Source organism: Rhipicephalus microplus, chromosome 5 (assembly GCF_043290135.1).
Source record: "Rhipicephalus microplus isolate Deutch F79 chromosome 5, USDA_Rmic, whole genome shotgun sequence".
In the NCBI taxonomy this organism is placed as follows: domain Eukaryota; kingdom Metazoa; phylum Arthropoda; class Arachnida; order Ixodida; family Ixodidae; genus Rhipicephalus; species Rhipicephalus microplus.
Genome location: NC_134704.1, coordinates 29,931,852 through 29,953,501, shown reverse-complemented (window position 1 = coordinate 29,953,501; position 21,650 = coordinate 29,931,852). Strand labels below are relative to the sequence as shown.

The 21,650-nt window shown below is 47.4% G+C and overlaps 1 protein-coding gene across 2 annotated transcripts in view; it reads left to right on the top strand.

Annotated features, from left to right (window-relative positions):
• LOC119173939 (uncharacterized) overlaps window positions 1-21,650 on the top strand; it is a 151,299-nt gene that overhangs the window by 78,225 nt on the left and 51,424 nt on the right. For both annotated transcript variants that reach the window (XM_075895105.1, XM_075895104.1), the window contains exons 5-21: window positions 1,291-1,395; window positions 1,735-2,034; window positions 3,635-3,832; window positions 4,634-4,814; window positions 5,978-6,103; window positions 7,441-7,628; window positions 8,520-8,804; window positions 9,933-10,106; window positions 11,180-11,451; window positions 12,751-13,003; window positions 13,478-13,769; window positions 14,287-14,489; window positions 15,438-15,700; window positions 17,510-17,588; window positions 17,859-18,017; window positions 18,533-18,646; window positions 19,237-19,423. In XM_075895105.1, the coding sequence (XP_075751220.1) occupies window positions 1,291-1,395; window positions 1,735-2,034; window positions 3,635-3,832; window positions 4,634-4,814; window positions 5,978-6,103; window positions 7,441-7,628; window positions 8,520-8,804; window positions 9,933-10,106; window positions 11,180-11,451; window positions 12,751-13,003; window positions 13,478-13,769; window positions 14,287-14,489; window positions 15,438-15,700; window positions 17,510-17,588; window positions 17,859-18,017; window positions 18,533-18,646; window positions 19,237-19,423 (3,379 nt within the window). The remainder of the gene's footprint in view (window positions 1-1,290; window positions 1,396-1,734; window positions 2,035-3,634; window positions 3,833-4,633; window positions 4,815-5,977; window positions 6,104-7,440; window positions 7,629-8,519; window positions 8,805-9,932; window positions 10,107-11,179; window positions 11,452-12,750; window positions 13,004-13,477; window positions 13,770-14,286; window positions 14,490-15,437; window positions 15,701-17,509; window positions 17,589-17,858; window positions 18,018-18,532; window positions 18,647-19,236; window positions 19,424-21,650) is intronic.

Sequence of the window (21,650 nt, the reverse complement as noted above, 5' to 3'; positions counted from 1 at the left end):
AAAAATCATCATATCCATGGAGCGAAGGATTATGAGTGGGGCGAAATGTCCGTCAGTCCGTCCGTGTGACCACCCGTCCGTCCGTGTGACCGTGCTTCTGTCTGTCTGTCTGTCTGTCTTCTGTCTGTCTGTCTGTCTGTCTGTTTGTTTGTCTGTCTGTCTGTCTGTCTGTCTGTCTGTCTGTCTGTCTGTCTGTCTGTCTGTCTGTCTGTCTGTCTGTCTGTCCATTCATCCGTCCTTCTAGTGAACACTCCAAGTACCACCATCTCGCATCTTTTCATCATATATTCATCATATACAAGTACCGGGATCCAGCGGACATTCCAAGGACCTAACGAGACGTAACTACCTACTACTACTACTACTTTTACTACTACTACTACTACTACTACTGCCACCACTACTACTACTACTGCGTCCGTCCGTCCGTTTGTGCTTCCGTCCACGCGCCCGTGCTTCTATCCGTCCGTCCATGCTTCTGTCTGTGTCTGTCTGTCTGTCTGTCTGTCTGTCTGTCTGTCTGTCTGTCTGTCTGTCTGTCTGTAAATCCGCACTTCCTTCCGTTTGTCCATCCGTCTGTCTGTCCGTGCGTCTGTTGGAGCTTCCATCCGTCCGTTTGAACGAACGAACAGATGGGCGGACGCATGGACGGAAGAACAGATGGATGGATGGACGCTTCGCCCTACTCATCCTTATTGTGATCGATACAGTCTTTGACTTTGGGACCTCCTTTTGTATACTAAACACATGTCACATTCTTGTACTCGTACCAATAAAAAATCTTATTCATTGCGTGGATATGTTATGATTTTTTTACCCATTGTAGTGCCTCCATATGATGTGTTAACATAACGGATGTACCTACGGCTGATGTTCAAGCAACTGTGCAGTTCACACAAATTAATCTTAATGCTTTAAAAGAACCCAAAACTGTAAGACACGAGCGAGCATTTGAAACGCATTCACTAAGCATTTTATCACGGCATTTTATTTTTCTACACAATAAAGACAACTAACTGGTTTTTGCAGACGTCTATCGTTTAATTACATCACGGGATTAAGCACATTTATGAATTCGTCATTCATAATTCAACTTGTTTGACTTGGCTGAGTAGCACAAAAGATATGCAGAAAAGCTTACGCTAATTTGTCTTACACCATTAGCGTAGGTCGTGCCTATACTAATAACGAACTTACTCAGAAGCTCATTTGCATCTCAAGTTATACTGTTTTCTGGCAATATATCTTTGGCTAGGACGTTTGACATCGTTGCTCGCTTACATTGCCCAGGTGACCTTCTACTTGGACACAGCCGAAGACCACGAGGAACACAGCCACGCGCTGACTGGCGACATCGACAGAGCCAGCCATGTTCACAACCGCACTAAACGCCAGGTGAGTGCTCCAACCGTGATTCAGGCCTGAAGTTTCTGTTCTCGGTCTCTTCTGATTTAATATCAGCAGATGGCGTCTAAGCCGCAGATTCTCCGGAACGCCTTGAAGAAGGCCTTGCGTTCGAAGTAATAAATCAGTTGTAATTTCAGCGCTGCCTTTGTGTTTCCTCTTATGTGTTTCATCTGTTTGCGCTGGTAAATATATCTTAATCGTGAACGAACTCGCCTAAGCAGGCGTTCCTGCAAAAAAGTTAGGTAGTGTTTAGGGCCATTCAAACTGATTTTTTTAAATATATAGACGCGATACGCCACGAGTGACAGCTTCCGAATGGTTGCACAGGCGCCGCCTTCGTCGACGGACTCTGAGAACTACCGGACCGACTTCAAGCTGAACATCGTGAGCGGCGACCCAGCGTCGATGGAGCTTGGCCGCGTGCTGGAGTACGAGCTGCAGATCACCGTGCCGCCCACCGAGAGGCTGGACCTCCTGATCGACATCTTCACCAAGGACGTGATCGCCGAGAACTACGTGCCCCCGCTGGCCATCTTCAACGTGAAGACTGACCTGCCGCCCGAGATGACATTCAGCGTCGGCGAACCCGAACCAAAGATGATACTCAGCGAGTCCATAAGGAACGTGGTCAGTGTAGAGCAGCGGTTATCATTCGTGGATGTTTCGGGGAAGCCTTGAAGAGTGGTGGAAGGAGTGAGAAACTCTTTGCAGTGAGAGAAAGTGGTGGAGTCAAATCAACCCAACATGCAGCGTAATAAAGGGGCGTTTTTTTTTCCTTCGTGGCAAAGAATGGTCGAAGTAAAGTGTCACGCAAAGTCGACTTCGACGAGCTTGTCAATAGGTTGTGCAGTTTGCAGCCACATTGAACCTGTTCCTAGTTATGCTTGGTTTTCAAATGTGCAAAATCACAAAAAGTATGTTCGCGTCCATATGTCCGAGAAAGCTGCAACGAAATCTTTGCAGCCATCTCATAGAAAAGAAACTTAGGTTAGCTCCGCCGCAGTGCAATAAATTGTTGTGGTGAAACCTACTAAAAATTCAGGAGGAGCCGCTGTCATGGGAGACAGTGTGTATACATAAATCACGTTTCTTTTTCGAGAATAATTTTCACGGACCCCCAAAAGTGATTTCATGGACCCTGTAAGGTCTGCGGACTTCAACCTGAGAAACAATGGGGTAGGGAGTGGAAAGCTTGGACTGTGGCCGCAAATTTTTTATATGGGGATTCTACTTCCAGCTATAACATTTATCGGTTTTAATGTCGGTCGGTGGGAAAGACGTGGAAGGTGGCCTCGCAATATATATTCGTACTCCAAGTATGCTTTTCAGTAGACTTACAGTGCGAGTACATGACGGCAAAAAAGACAACGACAAGCTGCGCAGTGGGCCGTCTTTCTTGTCGTTGTGTCACCGCGCTGTAAGTCTACTCTAATAGATTTCCAACAAGCCCAAATCTCCACTCTTGTCGGATTCTGCCACAAAGAGCCTTGGCGTTTCACTTTATACCCCAGCCCGTTTTCTAAAAAAAAGTAATTAAAGATGTCACCCCCTAAAACTGCATACAGATTGTTAACCAGTGAAGCAGAAATGTAAGGTCCCGGTGTTTATCACGAGCAGATATCTATCGAAGTGTCTTTTGTTGTAGCTTCTTACCTCTCTGTCACCACATTTCTGAGATGCATGCTTGAAAATTTGCATTAGTTGACGTTATCTGAAAGTTACTTACGGTTAACAGCGCAAAAAGAACATGTGGCCGCGGGCAGGATATAGGCGGAACAAGCTATGTTATCGCGCTGTTAACCTTAAGCATTGGCAGCCAACTAGCCCAGTCAGGTAACCTATGTTAGCTGAAGAGATATTGAGGACACCTAAATGATTTTATGGGTAGAAAATCATGCTCAGGTGAGTATCATGCCTACGGCGGTATATACGGCGCCAAAATCTGAAGAGAAATAAGTGCAAGCACAGAGAACCTTCGAGGTAGCGAATGCTGTCATTGATTCTTCCTTACAGTTTTTGTGCACTCACGGACAGCCTGACTTCTCCACTTCCCTGCCATACTCAGGTTCGCTGTATATTAGATAAAGCTTCTTGGTTCACTGCAGTGTATTCATAAATGGTACGCTATGACACCCTATAAATGTAGATTTACTTTTTTTTAACACTTGGATTGATGGAAGCATTTTCAATGGCTGTTCTCTTAGACGCGAATGTCCACACTTTCCAGTACGACCGTGTGGTGATAGAATTCGGCAACATCATCAACCCGGACACGAGCAGGGACATCCTGGTTCGCTTCTCTGTCACCGCCGTTCGTACGCGCATGACGTCCAAGACTCACTACGTCACCGTCGGCGCCGAGTTCGACTTCGAGACGTACGTCTGGGTTGGCCAAACAGAAGTCACCGTCAACCCGCCCAAGGTGGTGAGTTGCGCATTTTGGGACGTCCTCCCTGTCTGTTGTGATGTCTCTCTATTCGGACACACAGCCTGTCTTGAATGCTTCATCGAGTGCTAACAGTAAAAAACTGTAAGCATGCTACTGATTCTGAAGGTCTCCTAACCATAAACAATAGGATAATTAGTCCACTTTGTTGCGAGTAAAATTCAAAACAAACATAATTAAGAGGTTAGATGATAAGCTTGACGAGTTTGTCTGTGTCACTGTGGTTTCTTTTTGTACTTTCTTGCATCAAAAGACAGTCATTTGGAAAATAACCAGTGCGTCGACTTGTAACAAATATTCAGTTATTTTTATTATATAGTGCATCACCTGTATATTGATTTCACCATGTATTGATAATCAATAAACCCTTGTAGTTATGAACACTAGGGTGTGGTGCTCTAGATATATCTATGACATATCAAAAATACTTCTGATAAGCTAGTGCCATGTTTTCAGGAAGATGCGTAAATTCGAAGTTATCGACAATACTTCATGACTGAAGGTGCTATGAAGTGGTTTTCGCTTAGACTTAACTTTCTTTCGTCTTTCGCAGTAAGAAGTTTCCAAAGTTTGCCCCTCAAGCTACATTGACTGTATCTGTAATGCCGACGCAGAGAGTCCTTGGTCGCATGCAGGGTTTTTCAACAAGCAATATTTGCCTTCTTTTCTGTTGCTAATGCTATGACGTTGAGATCAAGAATGCGTTTTCAGCCACTTTGGTTATCTTTCTACTAAGAGCAATGAAATGAAGACGAATGGTTCAAAGGTGGGTCATCGCAGAACGAGGACGAGAAGAAGCTTGAGGTCGACGTGAGCGGGCCTGGCGAGATCGCCCTTGACAGCGCGGGCATCTACACCGTCGACATGTACCTCAAGATGCGGTCGGACCGGGTCACCATCTCCCTGACGGGGCCGACAGACCTCGAGGACCTGCTTGCTGTCGGAAACCTGGGAGTCACCAGTGAGTTCGAGGTCACGTACAGTTGTGACTGAAAAAGATTATCAAAGTAAAAACAAAAATCACTATGTCGCTTACGCATCCGCCTAAGACTCTCCGGAGACCAATGCCTTCTGTTCATTCTTATGCTCCTCCTCTGAAGATGAATTGACCCTCTCCAGTCCTTCTCCGAAAGCTCTCTGCTTCCAACTTGGTTCTGAACTGCTTCCGAAATTGGAGTCATTACGAGCTTTGTTTTTGCATTGTCTCTGCGATCGGCCCACTATTGACAAAGCGACGATGCAGCGTGGTGACTGCATGTGGCGTCCCGTCACGATGACGTCACAAATTTTGGTGATATGTGACCTCATCACATGACCATGCATGGCTTTTGACGTCCCTCGTTCTGACGCCGATGATCGCCAATTTTCAAGTTTGATGGAGTATCTAAAGCTTGGGCTTTAAATTGTTTAGCACTCCTAACAATGAAGAGTGGCTTTGAGGAAGTGCAGATGTCAACTGTATAGGTGGGTTCACGGTTTAGCTGCCCTACGATGCAGTGAAAGCACTAGTAAATGCAAAGCATTTTCTTTTTATGTAGGCTTCGTCTATTCATTCGCCTCGAATAGATTAAAATTGCTGAAAATTTTCGTATTGTGTTGAAATGAATCCGAATTTTGTAATATCACGTGTAATATTTCAAGCGCTTGAATATCTGCATTGGGCTGCTCTTTTGGTTTACAGCATGCTAACACATTTACAGCCACTGTTATTGTCGATTTTGTTTCTCTCGAGATATTATGCTACCTGGCATAATATATGGTGAGTACTCTCTTATCAGATGAATTTATGTATTACCGTCGTAATATATTATTGTGTGAGTGCCAACCTATGAGCAATAATATGTTGAATTATATTTCCCTGAACGGGTAGCTCCCTTCAGACTAGTGTTATAGAAAAAAAATTATATCCGACACTCAGCATCGCAATGTCAACATCATGCTGTGTCAGAGCGGGCTGCGAAATTTTAGTAAAGATTATTACCAGGTCTGCAAACATACTCTGATCGAAGTCTCGTGTTACATCGAGTGAAACGTGTCACTTCTGCTCGTACCACATGCGTGGCGCTAGTTACTGTCAGCGTAAAAAAAAAAAAAACTTCGGCATACATTAATATTGTTTTCTAGGTTTCAGCGAGAACTATCGGGCCATTCCCAATGACGTGAACCACTACAAGACCGTTAAGACGCCATCGGCGACGAAAGAGACATACAGCGCTGCCAGTATCGACATGGGCCTAATCACGAGCACTGGTAAGTAAATGCCTTCTTTTTTTTTTTCTCGTTGCTCGCAAAGCTCCAACACTTCAACAGCACACGCCACGCATGTACTGCGTGACTATGATAAGGGCTTCTCTCTTCTCATGGGTCTAATTGCGGCTTTTAGCTGGGTATACCCTGATATATATCAATGCGAAGTTACCTCTATAAAACTCGTTGGTTTTCGCCAACAGTGGCTGCCCCAACTGTCTTCCAGTTACGCACTTCAGGTTTCTACTTCCGGTATCCCAATTTACTTCCGGTTTCTAAGAGAGGTTATAGCACACGCAGGCAGAGATAGAGTGAGGAAGAAACTTGACACAGTGCACACAGACTCTATCCCCGTCTGTGAGCGCTGTAACCCTCTTAAGATGGAATAGCAACGAGCCCGTCCAGCCATCCCCGTGAACTCCTGGTTTTTACTTGTGTTCTTTTAGTGCACTTCGGGTATCCACATCACTTCCTGTCATATAAAAGCAAATAAATGCCTCTTCGACAAGTCCTGCCTGAAACGATTCCCGACATCGCGGGGGACGTCGTAGGTATTTACAAAAAGTGCGCGGAACACTACCAGGAAGACATGTCGTGTCGTGCACAACTGAGTTTGCAGAAAGGAGTACGAGTCAGTGCATCTTTACTGCGATGAAATTCTAGCATGGCGTGTTGGACTTACTGCAATTTATTTCGTGCAATGTTCTGTACGCACGCTCAACTAGGCAATAGTTAAGGAACTACGCTTTTGTACTTCCCATGCACTTCACCTGTTAAGTTGAACAGCGGGAATAAGCTGTCTGAAGGTTGTGACATTCAGGTCCGAAATTGCAAACTCCTTTGTAAACGTACAGCTCCGTAAAAAAAATGAAGGCGGGAAACAAAAAACACGAGATATCTTATACCAGCGTTTTCTTATGCCATCTAGGCCCTTCCGGCACGAATTTCCTGAACGTGCCCTTTGAAACGAAATGCACCGAAGACATGTCGCCGTAGTTATACGAGTATACTATAATGTATTATACTACCCTGCACTATGCTATAATATAATAAACTAGACGTATAATATATAAGCGTAATATACTTGCATCTGTTGTAGAAGTATTGCTTACAATACTATAGGAGGATTTACACTAGACGACCAGAGTGGTCAAATCAATCGAAGGTGGCGTCTCTCATAATCATATGGTGGTTTTGGGACGTTAAACCCCACATATCAATCATCAACTCAGTCGAAGGTATTTGGCGAGGTGTCCGTTGCAAAATTTATCATCTTTCATCCCGAATTTCGAACTGCGGTTGATGTAACGTAGTGATTTCTTTTCGGTGTTCCTTTTCAGGTTCGATCTACCAGAAGGCCCGCATCGACGACAACAAGATCAGCTTCACGTTCGCTCTGTTCGCTCTGAACAAGCCTGAGTACGTGGGCGAGACAAAGACGGCCATGCTTGAGATCAGTGTGGCCAACAAGGTCATGTACAAGGAGCCCATCCACGCCAACCTCACCGACATGAACTCCGACGAGCCGGTCTGTATCTTGCTTTCACACACAGGCTATATAACTGCTAGTGACGCGAAACGCGTCCGCTGACACAGCATTTCTATTGTCGTCTTAAAGCGGTTGAGAAACACGGCCAAGATATCTCAAAGCCATGATACCACATTACCCTATTTTGACTCAGTTCGCCGCATTTTTAAAGTTTTATAAATGTCTAAAGATTGGCAAGATAATAATAAGCTATGGTTGGTAATGCTACGAGGAACGTCTTCCGACAATGCACGCATTCACAACTACCTTCTTTAATGCATATTTTTGTCTAGTTTGCAGGAACACTGCGGGCTGCATTGTCCAACCGCAACCACGATGAACAACAGTGTCTAACTGCGGGGATGCAATAATACGCGACGAAAGTAAAAGACTAGCGGTAACGATAGCACAATTCAATACGGTAAATCGATTCAAGTGCCCCAAAATTATATTAATGAATCAAATAGACTAGGAAGCTAAACTTGGCATTTTGATAGTATTATGCTGGCAGACAGGTACATCTCTAGGAAGCTTACCTTTATTACAAAAAGGGCTGTTTTGTACTAGTCGTTGCTAGCTATATGTCTTAGTGGTAGCTATTGCTTCCTTGCAATTCGTTGGCATACTGTGACGCATTGTACGCGTTTAGACGTAGTAAAACTATTGCTCTCATCTACTGCGAAAAAGTAAAAAATCGCGTAATTTTTTTTAGCAAGCGCTTCGTGATGTCAGCCTCTACATTCCAACTTTACTTGATTTCGTCGTAGAGAAATGATGTGACAGATTTTAATGTTTAAAATCGACAGGCATTCGAACAAATGTATTCACTAGCGTTCCACTTGACACGTGGACCTCAGTGAGCCGTCCACGGTCTTCGCACGTCCTGCGCAGACGAACAACATCGAGGACGTGCTTCCGGTGACAGAGCTATCAAAGACCACGTTGGGCAGCCTGCTCAAATTCACGCTGCACGTGAACGTCACTTCCCCGGGATTCACGGCCATTCGCGTGATGGCCGAGGCCGATCCCGAGAGCCCGATGCAGCTGTGCTCGGCGCGCTTCAACCTCGAGGAGAGCGGCTTCAACTTGCCCTGGGTCAACACCAGCTCGGCCGAGGCCGCGCTCCAGAACGACCACTACGTGGTCGACCTCGGCCGCGTCTTCGTCTCCCAGCAGGTACGGCGGCGCAGTTATCGCCGGAGGGTTTTCGCCTCTCGACAATGAGGGCGCTGCAGGGCACATGCATCTAACGCCCCTGTATTTACATGCATCAGTTCTGTTCTGTTATAACTGTCTAGCTGTGGAGACTTTGAGGTCCATATTACCTCGGCTGCTCCATATCAATAAGTTCTGCAGCAGCAAAAAAAAAAAAATGTACAGTCTCCATAAATGTAAAGCAGAACACTAGCTACCTGCGGTCTAGGTGCTAGTATTTTTCTATATCTTATTTTTATATGCATACTAAAAAGACATCTGAATGTAGACTAGTTAGAGCCGGCTAACCCATCAACATACTATCAGTGTTGAAGAAGCACACAAGGACAACAGAAACTAGAAAGAATAAAAGAATATTGGGGAGAAATACGTACATAAGTCTTCTCTGGCATATAAATGATGTGCAAATGAAAGCGCATTGAAACAACTGAACGATTAACGTGCCTTGTTTTATTGAAATCATGGAGTAGTTTCAGTTTTCTTACTAATATACAGGACTACTTAGGTCGAGTGCGTAATGAGAGCACACTGATGATTCGGCATACTAACGCTTTCTTTCCCGACATCAAGCCTGTCTAATGAAAGTTTACGAACAAGTCCCAAGCACTGGCATGACTTTGTGGTAGAATGCTGGGCTGGCACGCAGCGGACCCGGTTTCGAGCCGCGCTGTATCCTTGATCATATGGGTTTTTTTTTTTTTTTTGTTGTTGTTGCTTATTTTGCAATGGTGGTTACGGACGCCAGCGGCGGTGGCGGACAGCCTGAGTTTTGATCTCATAACAGCTTTCGTTGTAAAAAGCCCATTTTTTTCAGCGGATCACGTGAGGTCGCGCCTGGCACAGTAGCGCTCTGGCGGCTCTAGATCAATGCGACGCCGTTAACGACCTTGAGAGACAGCGCGGGAGAGCTTTCGCTCTATGATATAGTTTTCCTCATTTACCCATATCAGCTCCTGCACGTATTCTAGACAAATAGTTGTTCCTGTGTGCTGTTAAGAGTGTGAAATTTATATACACCATTCAATCAGCGCTCGCTGACCATGGTTGACTCATGCTGTTGACTCGGACGTGGTGTTCCACCGTGCGCAGCGCGCGGTGAGCTCTGCCAGGGAGAACACTCTGGTGTTGGAGGTGTTCGTGTACGTGGACTACACTATGGACGTCAACCTGAAGGAGGGCAACCTGTACCCCATCAAGATGAAGGTCGGCAAGGGCGACGACGGACTGCTCGTCCCTTTCGAGGCGCTTACCCTCGAACCGAAGGTAAGCGACCTTCCGTGATGCGAAACGCACGCTCCGAAGCCAAGTATGCATAGTGACGTTGATTAGTGTTGCACGTTACTTGTACCGGTGTCATCCGGGCACATCTTATCGCCATCAGGCCCGGTCGGGATTGCGAATCATGCTCTGCACATCGCGATCTCGTTATCAGATCGCGATTCGGCTGACGTCAGCGCCAAAGTCGACCTGGATTAGCTTGTACCGAGTAACATACACCAGTGTTACTGACGAGACTTATTTATATGTGGGGTTTAACGTCCCAAAATTCCCGTATGATTATGAGAGACACCGTAGTGGAGGGCTCCGGAAATTTCGACCACCTGGAGTTCTTTAACGTGCACCAAAATCTGAGCACACGGTCCTACAACATTTCCGCCTCCATTGGAAATGCAGTTGCTGCCACCAAGATTCGATCCCGCGACTTGCGGGTCAGCAGCCGAGTACCTTAGCCGCCAGACCACCGAAGCGGGGCTGTTACTGACGAGAAAGAAATTCGATGTGGGTACGCCCTGATTGCGATTAAAAGGGCCCGTATAACGCCAGTAGCAGAAAAAAACAAACGCAAGGTATTGTCTAAATGTGGGGTCTTCGTTTCTGCAAGGTCCCTTCGCTCAAGAGACACAATTTACAAAAGAACATTAATGAATGTAGGTGGGCAACACTGATTAAACAGCTGTAGGCGTAACTTCGTGATTTCAGAACAGTTACACTTTACAGCACCTTACTTGTTGAGCTTTTCGCTGCAAAATGGGGTGCGAAGTTGTGCACACGGGTGGCGGATAGCGACATAGCAACCTTCCCCGGTGATCTTCTTGCTATGGTGCTCGACCATGACCCGAAGGTCACGGTATCCGATTCCGATCGCAGCGGCCGCACTTTCAATTGAGGCGAAAATGATTTAGGTGCGTGTTCAAGAACGCCAGTTGGTCAACGTTCTCGTAGTCCTTCACTGATGGCGTCTCTCGTAATCTTATCGTAGTTTCGGGATGTAAAACCCCCAACAATTGTGAGAAAGAGGCGCATCCTGACAAATTTCGTGGAACGGCCTTTTTCAGCGGTACATGTACAACCCGGACGTGAAGATCTTGGACGCGGTCGGATGGCGGGAGCTGTACGTGGGCGGCGCCGTGGCGTTGGACGTGGTCATCTCGATGCCAGCGGGCGCGACGCACTCCAACATCACGGTCGACCTGGCCGGCCAGAACAACCCTAGCCTGCCAGGTCTTCACGTGTGCCGGGCCAGGCTCTCCTTCGTCGGTCGAGCCATGCCCTGCCTGCAAGCTGTGCGTGACACCGTCAACATGGAGGGTGTCAGCTATCCGAAGCTGTGAGGAAGCATTCCGCACTCCACTTAGTTTTGGGTTTGCATTTGTGCGTGAGTTTTCTTGCTTCAAATAAGATACGTTAAGTGAACAAGAGAAAAAGAGACTCGGGTAGGCTAGCCGACGTTTCGATAGGAGGACCTATTTTCTCATCAGCCTATGTATTCGAACTTTATGTATCTGTTCATCGGCTCCCGCCTCCAGCGTAGCCAGACTTTTTTTTATTTTTGAGGGGAGGGGGGAACAGGGTAAGGGTTGTGGTATTGTTCAACCATACTTTATGTACATCAATGCGTACGTGCGCCTGTATGTTTTCACGTGCAACCTGGGTGGTTCGTTCTCACCCGACCTCCTCCCCCCTTCAGCCGGCGACAACAATGGCTGCCATTTCGATTTAAAAAGTGATACATTACTCTATGGGCACCAGTTCTTTTTTTATTGCGCTCACTGTTTAAAGAAAAAATGTGAGCAATAATAAAAGAGACTAAGCTGGCAAGTAGTGTTCCTTCCATATTTTTTGTCCGGTGTCAGTTCTGTTTCATCATGCTTATTCACCAACTCGCCCAAATTTCAACACGATGGCGTAAGAAGCCCATGCCGCCGAAACTCACGTTGTTGACGTTAGCAGTGCGGAACACAGAGGACTATGCATCTGATCTCGCCGCTGGCGCTTTCATGAAAGCGGTAGGGTAGGGCGTTGTGGGAGCGGGTGGGGAGAGCGCTTGCTGCGCTCGGTGGCGGTAACGACTGAGTGAGCGTGAGTGTGAGCGGGTGGGTATGGAAGTGGGTGGATGAGTGAGTTAGTGAGTGTTAGTAAGTGGGTGGGTTTGTGACTGGATGGTTGAGTGAGTGACTGAGTGAGTAAGTGGGTGTGTGTGTGAGTGGGTAGGTAAGTGGATGGTTGAGTGAGTGTGTGGGTGAGTGAGTGGGTGGGTAAGTGGATGGTTGAGTGAGTGAGTGAGTGAGTGGGTGTGTGAGTGAGTGGGTGGGTAAGTGGATGGTTGAGTGAGTGAGTGAGTGGATGAGTGTGTGAGTGGGTGAGTGCGTGAGTGAGTGGGGGTGGGGTGATTGAGTAAAGTGAGTGAGTGAGCGGCGCAGCACGAACCATCTCCAGCCGCGCCTGCGCTGTCGCAGCGCCGGGCGCGCGCACCCGTTGTTTTGCTCGGCGCCGGCGCAGGGAGCTTCGATTGCGACGACGGCAGCGGTGGGGTGCGGACTATGAGAAACGGGCGGGTGTGGGAAAGATAGCGTGCTATTGAATTACCGACGCGAAGGAAAGTGTTGGTCGTTTTCGTCGATCGCAGCAACGCGGCCCGCATGGACACGGACTCGGGGCAGGTGTCCCTGGGCACGGTGTCACACATTCCCAAGAGCCTGAGCAACGTGACCGAGAGCAAGATGATCATCAATTTCGTGGCCACCATACAGGATGACGCCGAGTTCGCCAACAATGCCCCGTACGGCATCGTCACCACCATGTCTATCGGCGGAAAGAGCGTCTTCACCGAGGAAAAGAAGTTCGTCGCCACCAGGGGACCCTCCAAGGACTTGCTCAAGGTATACCAACCCATCCGCACATTTATATCCCACTAGTTGGAGAGTACAGCTAGCCTATCTGAAAATCTTGATTAGGGTCAGAACGCGGTGAACCTTAATCAAACGCGTGCATTTGCACTAAAGCAGTGACTTTTTTTCGATGGGCTTGTTAGTTTATTTTACCCAACCAAATGAAGCCAACAAAGAATCAGGCCAAAAAAGGCATAGGGGACATTGTTGTTCTTAACTGCAGTGGACGAAAAAAACGACCTTTCCATCAGTGGGATCATAGCCCAGAACCTTCTTTGTTCCTTCCTATGAACCAATGACAAGAATAAAGAAGTCAACGCAAACAAGATTCTCCGTTTTACAGCATCGTTTCGGTCATGCATCATTTGCTTCCACAGCGCCACTATTTTAAAGGGGCGCATCATTTTTGCGCTCAGGTGGGAGGGCGGCATCTTTCAAGGTCGGTCGATGCCCTATCTCGCGCAGAACAACCCGATCTTCGCGTACACGCGTCCCCTGTGGACGTCGCCCATCGTGCCCGGCATGGTGGCCGAGTTCGAGCTCGTGCTCAAGGCGCCGCCTCGCAGCATGGGCCTGTACCTGGTCGAGGTGAGCACGGCCAGCGCCGACGTGAGCGTGTGCGTGCTCAAGATAAAGTCGGTGGGCGACACCATGCCCTGCCTGCGCCCCGACACACCGGCCACGTACGCCCTCCACGACGACCCCAATGACGGCAACAAGAGGGCCTCCATCGCACTGCAGGCTCTGGCCAACGTCGGTAAGAAATCTCGAGTACAATTCGATTTTAGTCCCTCTTTCTTCGTAACTGCAAATGCGCAACTGCAAATGGTGGTTTAGATTACCGGATTGTAACTGAGAAACTTGACGTCATTAATCTTACCACCACGGTTTCGTGAATGTAACATAACTGTTGGGTTTAACGTTATGACTGTGAAGGACTGCATAGTTGAGGCCTTCGGAAACTTCAACGGTAGGGTTTTCTTTAATACACCTAAATTTATGCACACAGACCGCTAGCACTTTGCCTCCGGTGAAGTGTGGCTGGCGCGGTCGGGATTTTGTGAGCTTCGGATCGGCAGTCGAGCAGCATAACCGTGCACTAGACTATCGTGGCGGATGCTGTGCAAAAAGTGATTTAGTATTGCGGAAAAATGTTGATTTCTTTTCTTTTGAATGTCCCAATGAACCCATTCACAGCCAAATGGTTAGTAAGGTGTCATACTCATACATAGGTTGTGTTAACGCACCGCAAACTTTTGCTCCGATTCTCCCAGGCACGTACCCCATGCGGACGGTGAAGGACCTGGACCCGAACACGGTGGTGTTTTCCGTCATGATCCGCGTCAAGGAGACGGCCACCAAGAACAAGGCGCTCAAGTGCCGCATCTCGTACGGTTCGAAAGGAAACTTCGAGGAGAGCCTCATCGTGCCCGTGGCCAGCGGTGCGGCTGCCAAGGCGCCGCAGCACGACGAAACGGTATGCGCGGGGACGTATAGCAACTGCGGCAGGTGGCGTGCTGGTCATCCAGTTCGAAGGGAGCAGTAATCGCGCGTGGAATCGCTGTCACCTGAAGAACGTCAAAAAAAGATGACGTCACTTTGTAGCCTGGTGGTTCGGTCGTATGCATATTAGGCCTACACGTGACAATCGTTGGAGTTCTGAAGAACGTACAAAAAAGATGACGTCACTTTGTAGCCTGGTGGTTCGGTCGTATGCATATTAGGCCTACACGTGACAATCGTTGGAGTTCGTGTGTTATTCTCTGATTGGAACTCAATACGAAACTTTAGAAAGGTCACCGCTGACATTAGCGTATATACCGGAGGCCGATTCCATTATGGCAGTAATATGGAGGATAGTTCAGCAGAGTGACTTGTTGGGCGAGTTGATTCATTCTTAATGTAGCTTTTGGCGTGAAATAAACACGAGAGACGGACAAGCAAAGTTGCATACAACAAAGCAAAGCTAGACGGACAAGCAAAGACGGATATGCAAAGTTCGCAATTTGTGTTTGTCCGTCTCTCGTGTTTATTTCGCGCCAAAAGCTACGTTACTGTGGATGGTTAAGGGGAAAATTGTGCCTAAACTGTAGTTATGTACTCGCTAACAATCCTAATCATCACGGCTCTCTCAATGAGCTCGCTGTCTTACCAGAAGCATACCAGAGCAGTACTTTGCTCGCTGTTACTGCAGAATAACCTCACTGTAAGACAGATGGCACCTATCCACGAAATATTGATGCACTCGTTCGACCTTTCTAGTCTTATCTCACTGATTATACAGTGTCTCAAGTAGGGTGACCTCACACTTATATGCCTCACTTAATTAACAGTACGTGTGGGAATCTTAACTTCAACAGGCCTGTTAGGAAGCTTTGAAGGCCCCATGTATGCTGTCCGGTTTTTTTTTCTTTTACCCGCACAGCTGGCCAAGCCTCCGCGGCAGATGATGATCGGCCCCCACGAGCCGACCCTGCACAGCCTCGCGCCCGGGGCGATGCTCCTGATGACGCTGTTCCTCGAGCTGGAGCCGTTCACCGCGTCCACGCTCAACTTCGACCTGACGCTGGACGAAGGGGCCGCCTCCATGGACGACTTCGAGCTGTGCCACGAGGGCGTCTCGCACCTGGGCATGAACTACCCGTGCGTCAAGCCCGGCCAGTGGGACAAGCTTCCCGTCAACGCAGCGTGAGTCGGGGTGCCGTGGAATGAGCAGAGGGCGCTGCCGGCAGAATTGTCGCGAAGAGTCCGGAGTTCACGTCTGTTCCTAAACTTTGTCATCAATTAAGCGTCGCATATACTTGAACGGTGGCCGTGCAGAAGTACCGCTGTACATAGACAAATTGGGCTAATTGGACTGTAGTCATGATGATTGGCGCAAATAAGGCATGAAAAACAAGCGCTGTCTAACAACTGAAAGTGTAATGAAAAAAAAAACGTGACATGCATATAAAACAGAAAGGAAGGCACTAACGAAACCTTATCTACCCCCACCCAAGTTGTGGCGCCCTGTTTGCGCTGATCGTCACGAGAAGTACCGTTGACAACACTTGTCAACCCAGTTGATTCGTGACCCATCCTCCTCTTCACCAGCACAACTTCCTCCCGCTGCTGTAACACCTGCCGTGGTTAATGCTCAGTGCATGGTTGTGGCATTCTGCTATTGGGCATATAGACGCTTGCTTACAGAATATACGGCGGCGGTTCCACTACCGCCATCTTGCCGATAGTTCGACGAGATACATTACACGACGCCACCCATCCATGTTCGCAAAAAAAAAGGGATGGGGGGGGAGAAAAAAAATTGTGCGCGCAAGTAGGCAAAACGATTTCTCTGGGGCCATTACATCATTCTTTCACAATTTAAAACCACCATGCTTGCCGTGGGAAGACGCTTGGTATAAGCGAGCAAACGCGCAGTAGGAAAATAGGAGTGGCGAAACGCCGTGACTTCATAGATTTGGGCGGTATCTAGTATGTCCTACGTAGATTCCTATCACTAAAAGTGATGTGCATTGATCTCTAATGGGGCCGCATACTTAAAATAAGAAATTTCACGACGTTTCGTTGGGCTAATGTTGCTAAAATGCGGCAAATACACCTTGAAATCCGTGCCGTCACGGGTGGAGATTTCAGCGCTTTTTTTAAAACAAACTCTTACCACAATTTTCTCCTCTATTAATGATATTAACATTGTGAAATTCACGGAATAGAAGTTCTAAGGGTACACTTTATCAGCCTAAACGAACGCACCATTTCACTTAACTGCTCATTTAAAGGAACATTGAAGTGTAGCAATTAATTAGTTAAGATAGATGAATTATACTTTGCGAACCCCAATGTCGTTAATTTAATAACCATACCCTTAGTAATAGGTGAAAAAATCGCCAAACATTTCGCTTTCAAATTTCCCGCCTATATTTTTCATAATGACACCACGGATTTCAAATAGCTTTTTCATGTTTTGGTCACATTGGGTGAACGTAATTTTCTGATACACGGTACATCGGGGCTCTGGCTCCATCGGAAGGCTTCATGCTTTTTTTTTTATTATTTACCTATTGGGAACTACGTAGGCTCCTGTGGACGCCGTCAAGATCAATGACCTCGGGATGACTGGTTCGAAAACATCAAGGTGGCGTCTACACCCGCATTTCTGTTAGCGTCTTTTCACAGCAAGCATTTTTTTTTATCATCAAAGAGTAATTTAGTAATACGAGAAAATGTTTTTCTCTTTCGGGTCCCCTTAAATGACTCATACGTCAGACTACGTTAGTTTGCCTCGCATAGACGTAGCATCGTGTGCCCACAATTTCTGACCAGTCAAAGTAACAATAATGTTACCGATGTCAGCACACTCCGCAGTGGTGTGAACAATATAAAAACATGGAATCTAATCATAAAAAATCTAGATCGCTTACGTGCATTCTCAAGCTAGAACAGCCCAACTATGCTTTATTACGAACATTCATTTTTTTTCTCTGGTTTCTCCAACAGAAAGAGAATATTCAGCCACTACGATTTGCATCTTATCTGCAACTCGTACATCGAACGGAAGACTGAGGAAGAGAACATGGTAAGAACACACCCTGCTTTTTTTGTTTTTTTTTTCGTAATCACCGATACATGGAAAGACAGAGGAGACTTAATTGCCAGGTCGTGTGGCAAACAAGTTTAAAGTGCAGTCGTGCAAGTCGCACATAACATTTATTTATTTTGAAATATACCATGAATTATGTTGAAATACCACGTCTCTAGCGCCCAAAAGCGGGCTTCAGGATTGTTGTTGTCGGCCTCATATGAGGATGGCGTGTGACAGATCGTCGCTTCACATTTCCGTGTGCAGTTGAGATTCACGGTACCGCTGCTGCTAAAACGAAACTCGAGCCTGGTGCCGGGAATGGATGTCAGCATGACTGCCACCGCCGTTTCCGGACAGTCCAGCCGAAAGACCGCCACCACCCGACTGCGTATCACCGATGTGCCGGACCAGACGCTGGGAACGGTATGTGTTTGCAAAAAAAAAAAAAAATTAATCGCAGCATATCCACGGAGTGAATGCTGATGAGTGGGGTTACGATGCAATAGCATGTCCTATATTATTAAGGCCAATGGTCAAATTTCTCATGAGTAGAAAAAGTACGGCGTAGACAAACCCGAATGGTACCAACATTACTTTGCATGATGCCACCAGACGACGTCATCACATAACACTGTCGTGTGATCAAAAATAGGCCGATACCGGAGGTTGCGCAACACCACTCGAGGTTGATTGATATATGGGGTTTAACGTGCCGAAACCACACCACTCGAGGTGTAACGAGCTTTAGGTGGGGGAGTGTCAATGCGCTAGAAAGGGAACGTCCTATAATTTAACGTCTCTCTCGTGCAAACAGTTTCTGTTCGTGCTCTTTTCGGCGTCGCCGAAACGTACTGTGATTTCAGTCTCATCTAGGGAGTGTCTGGCACCATGCGTTGATTGGCATAGGGTTCGTACTTACACGTTCGGTGACTTTACAGGGTGACCCCAAGGTCAAGTCTACCAACCCGGGTCCCACGGATATCCGAGTTCGACAGCGGCTCTGGATCCCTTTCAACATCACACTGGCGAGAGGAACCATGGCCGAGCTGCACGTACGGACTTCCATTCTTAAGTTTCGGCGCTTTTCATAAAGGCAAAGTATTAATCCAAACATACGGGACACAGCGCGTCAGCGCTAGGCGCGCCCTCTCTATCTATAGGGTGAGAGTGCGGTATCGAGTCTACACGCCACATGCTGACGCATTGTTGTGCGTACGTGTGGTTAGTGCTATATATGAATCATCGAACAGAAAAAAAGCTACCTTCGGCATCAACACCTGCAGTGACGCAAAAAAATTATGATGTGCTGATGTAACAGTTATGCGTTATCATGACTTCACTATGACGTCTCGTGATGACGTCATAACGTGACCGTTGCTCGGTGAAATGTGAGATGATCCCGGAGGCTGCGCAGAACGCCGTTGAGTGCAGAAAGCTTCGAGCGAGTAGGGGAATCAATACAACCGGCTGAGAAGGAAGATATTACTTTCGTCTTCGTGTGATCTTAAACATGTGCGAATAGACCTGGTAAGTTTTTTATTACTGCTAAGTGCTTGTGTGCTCGCGCAATTTCGACCTTAGCATTAAAGGAGCGAATCATTGTTTGGCGTGATGTTAACGCAAGCACGTTTGTAAACCGCAGGTCGAGGCCCGAGGCGCGGTGCACGAAAAGAGTGGTATCGTGAACGTTCACGGCCTGCGCGTGGAGGCCGTGGGGCGCAACATTCCCTGCTGGCGCAGACGACCTCTCAACTTCACCCTGACGTCGTCGTTCGCCAGCGTACAGACCGACAAGGCGTCCGCGTCGCTGGGCTTCTACGCCAACCCGGGTCAGTGGCAAACTCACTCTGCCGAATCACTGCGGTTAAGAGAGGTGTACAAATGACAACCGTCCGTTTGTAACACGAAGCCACAAGGACATCCAAACATTCCCCACCTCTCCCGAGCATAGCTGCGTATTGCAGGGGAGCGGGAAAGGGAGGTCAGGGTGAGGTAGAGTGTTGCGAGGGGGAGGGAAATGTGAAGGAGACGGTAAAGCATATATCATGTATGGTGTTAGGAAGGCGGAGTCATAAATAGCATAGCCGCGTATGTGCCAAGGGGTACAAAAGGGAAGTGAGGAGTAGTTAGTGGAGAGGAGGGAAAGGAGAACGGGAGAGGGCGAAGCAAAGCGTAGCCGTGTATGGCGTCACACAGTCAAAATCATATATGAATAGCCCTGTATAATAAGTGGTTGGGAAAAGGAAGTTTGGTGGATGAAAAGAAGGAACAGGGCAAAGCATAGCATAGTCATGTATAGTGTTAAGAAGACATCACCATTACCATGTGGCGGGATCAAATCCCGGCTACGGCGGCTGCATTTCCGATGGAGGCGGAAATGTTGTAGGCCCGTGTGCTCAGATTTGGGTGCACGTTAAAGAACCCCAGGTGGTCGAAATTTCCGGAGCCCTCCACTACTGCGTCTCTCATAATTATATGGTGGTTTTGGGACGTACAACCCCCCATATCAATCAAAGACATTACTGTGTGTAGCATAGCCGTGAAGGTATAGTTAGGGGCCGCGAAAGAGAGTGAGCATAGGAAGATATAGAGGAGGAAGGGAAGAAGTATGGCATAGCATGACCAAATATGGCAAGTAAAGCTGGTGCTGGAGCTAGTCGGTACGAATTAATGTCCCTTTCTGTGGTACCTTCATCTAGTCCCCATAGTGGCGCGGATAAGCCAAGTATGGCGTCACGCATAACAAGGTGCTGGGAAAGGGAACTGGGGCTGAGGAGGAGGGGATAGCGTAAAGCACAGCACGGCCGTGTATGGTATAGCAAAAAGCAATGGGACGCAGAAGTGAAATGAGAGTGAGAAAGTAATGTGAAAGAGGTGGAAGGCAAGGAGGAGGGGAGAGGGTGCCACTTTGTCACAAATGAAGGTTTCCTTTCACGCCACGGAGGCTTAGCAGGAAGCATTGGTGGTACGCCAGGGTGTGCTTGCCCGTAAACGCGAGCGTCGCTGAAGAAACGCAGATCTTAAAAGTGACGCTTCACAGGCCCCGTTCCTCCCGTCTACTTCTACACTCTCGTCCCAGGTGCAGTTCGAGCTTACATAAATATGTCTTGCCAACCAGGCGCACAACACACGCTACTCGAGTTCGTCTCTACTGGACAGGCGATTCACTGCTCCACACTTCCTATGGCATACGTTTTGAGGGCAACTGCGTAAATTTTGTCATCTGGCCAGGTACTATTGTTGCCATGTTATTCTGACAACGATTGACGGATGTACATAATGTGTATGTGCTTATTATTTCTGTGAGTGCATGTTTCTGCATGCATGTGGGTTCTTGCATATATACATTTCAAGGCAACACTATACAATTCTATAAATGGCCTGTGACACGACATTGACGGTGGCTGTCAATCAAGCCATGATGACATTACAAATTTTGGTGATCTGCGACGTTGTGATGACGTTGTAGATCATATACGATGTTTTCATTCTTTCTTTTTTTGCGTCACTTAGATTGACACTAACGCCACGTGATGCCTATAATCAATCGCATTTGATGAGACATCTAATACCGGCCTCAAACGGTCACTTCTGATCGCGATCGGGTCTGATGCGGATCAAATTTCTTTATCGCAATTGGCTACTGAACGCAAGATAGAGAACGGCCAACCACTGTTTTGAAATTTCATCCGGATCGAATTTAACACGACCACCAGTGCACCGTGAAGCACGGGTGTAAGGCTTTTGAACATTAAAAAAAAAACAGGTAGCCGTGTACGGTTCGAAAGCAGCGAGAAGGTCTAGCCGCAGTGGGCCCGTCTCGTCCCTTCATGAAAGCTACCCAATCCCTCGGTAATGTAAAGGGAACCCTCCTTCGAAAACAACACTGTCAGCTTCCTCTCACGATGCGTGGGAGTCACTCTTGTCGGCAATCGCCTACCTTATACGGGCAGAAGCGATTTACTGGGCCTAAGCGGTAGTGGCACGAAAACGTTGGTGGCATGCTACCGACTCCGAACCACACTTTGCGTATGCTGCCCGAGCGCGCGCGGTACG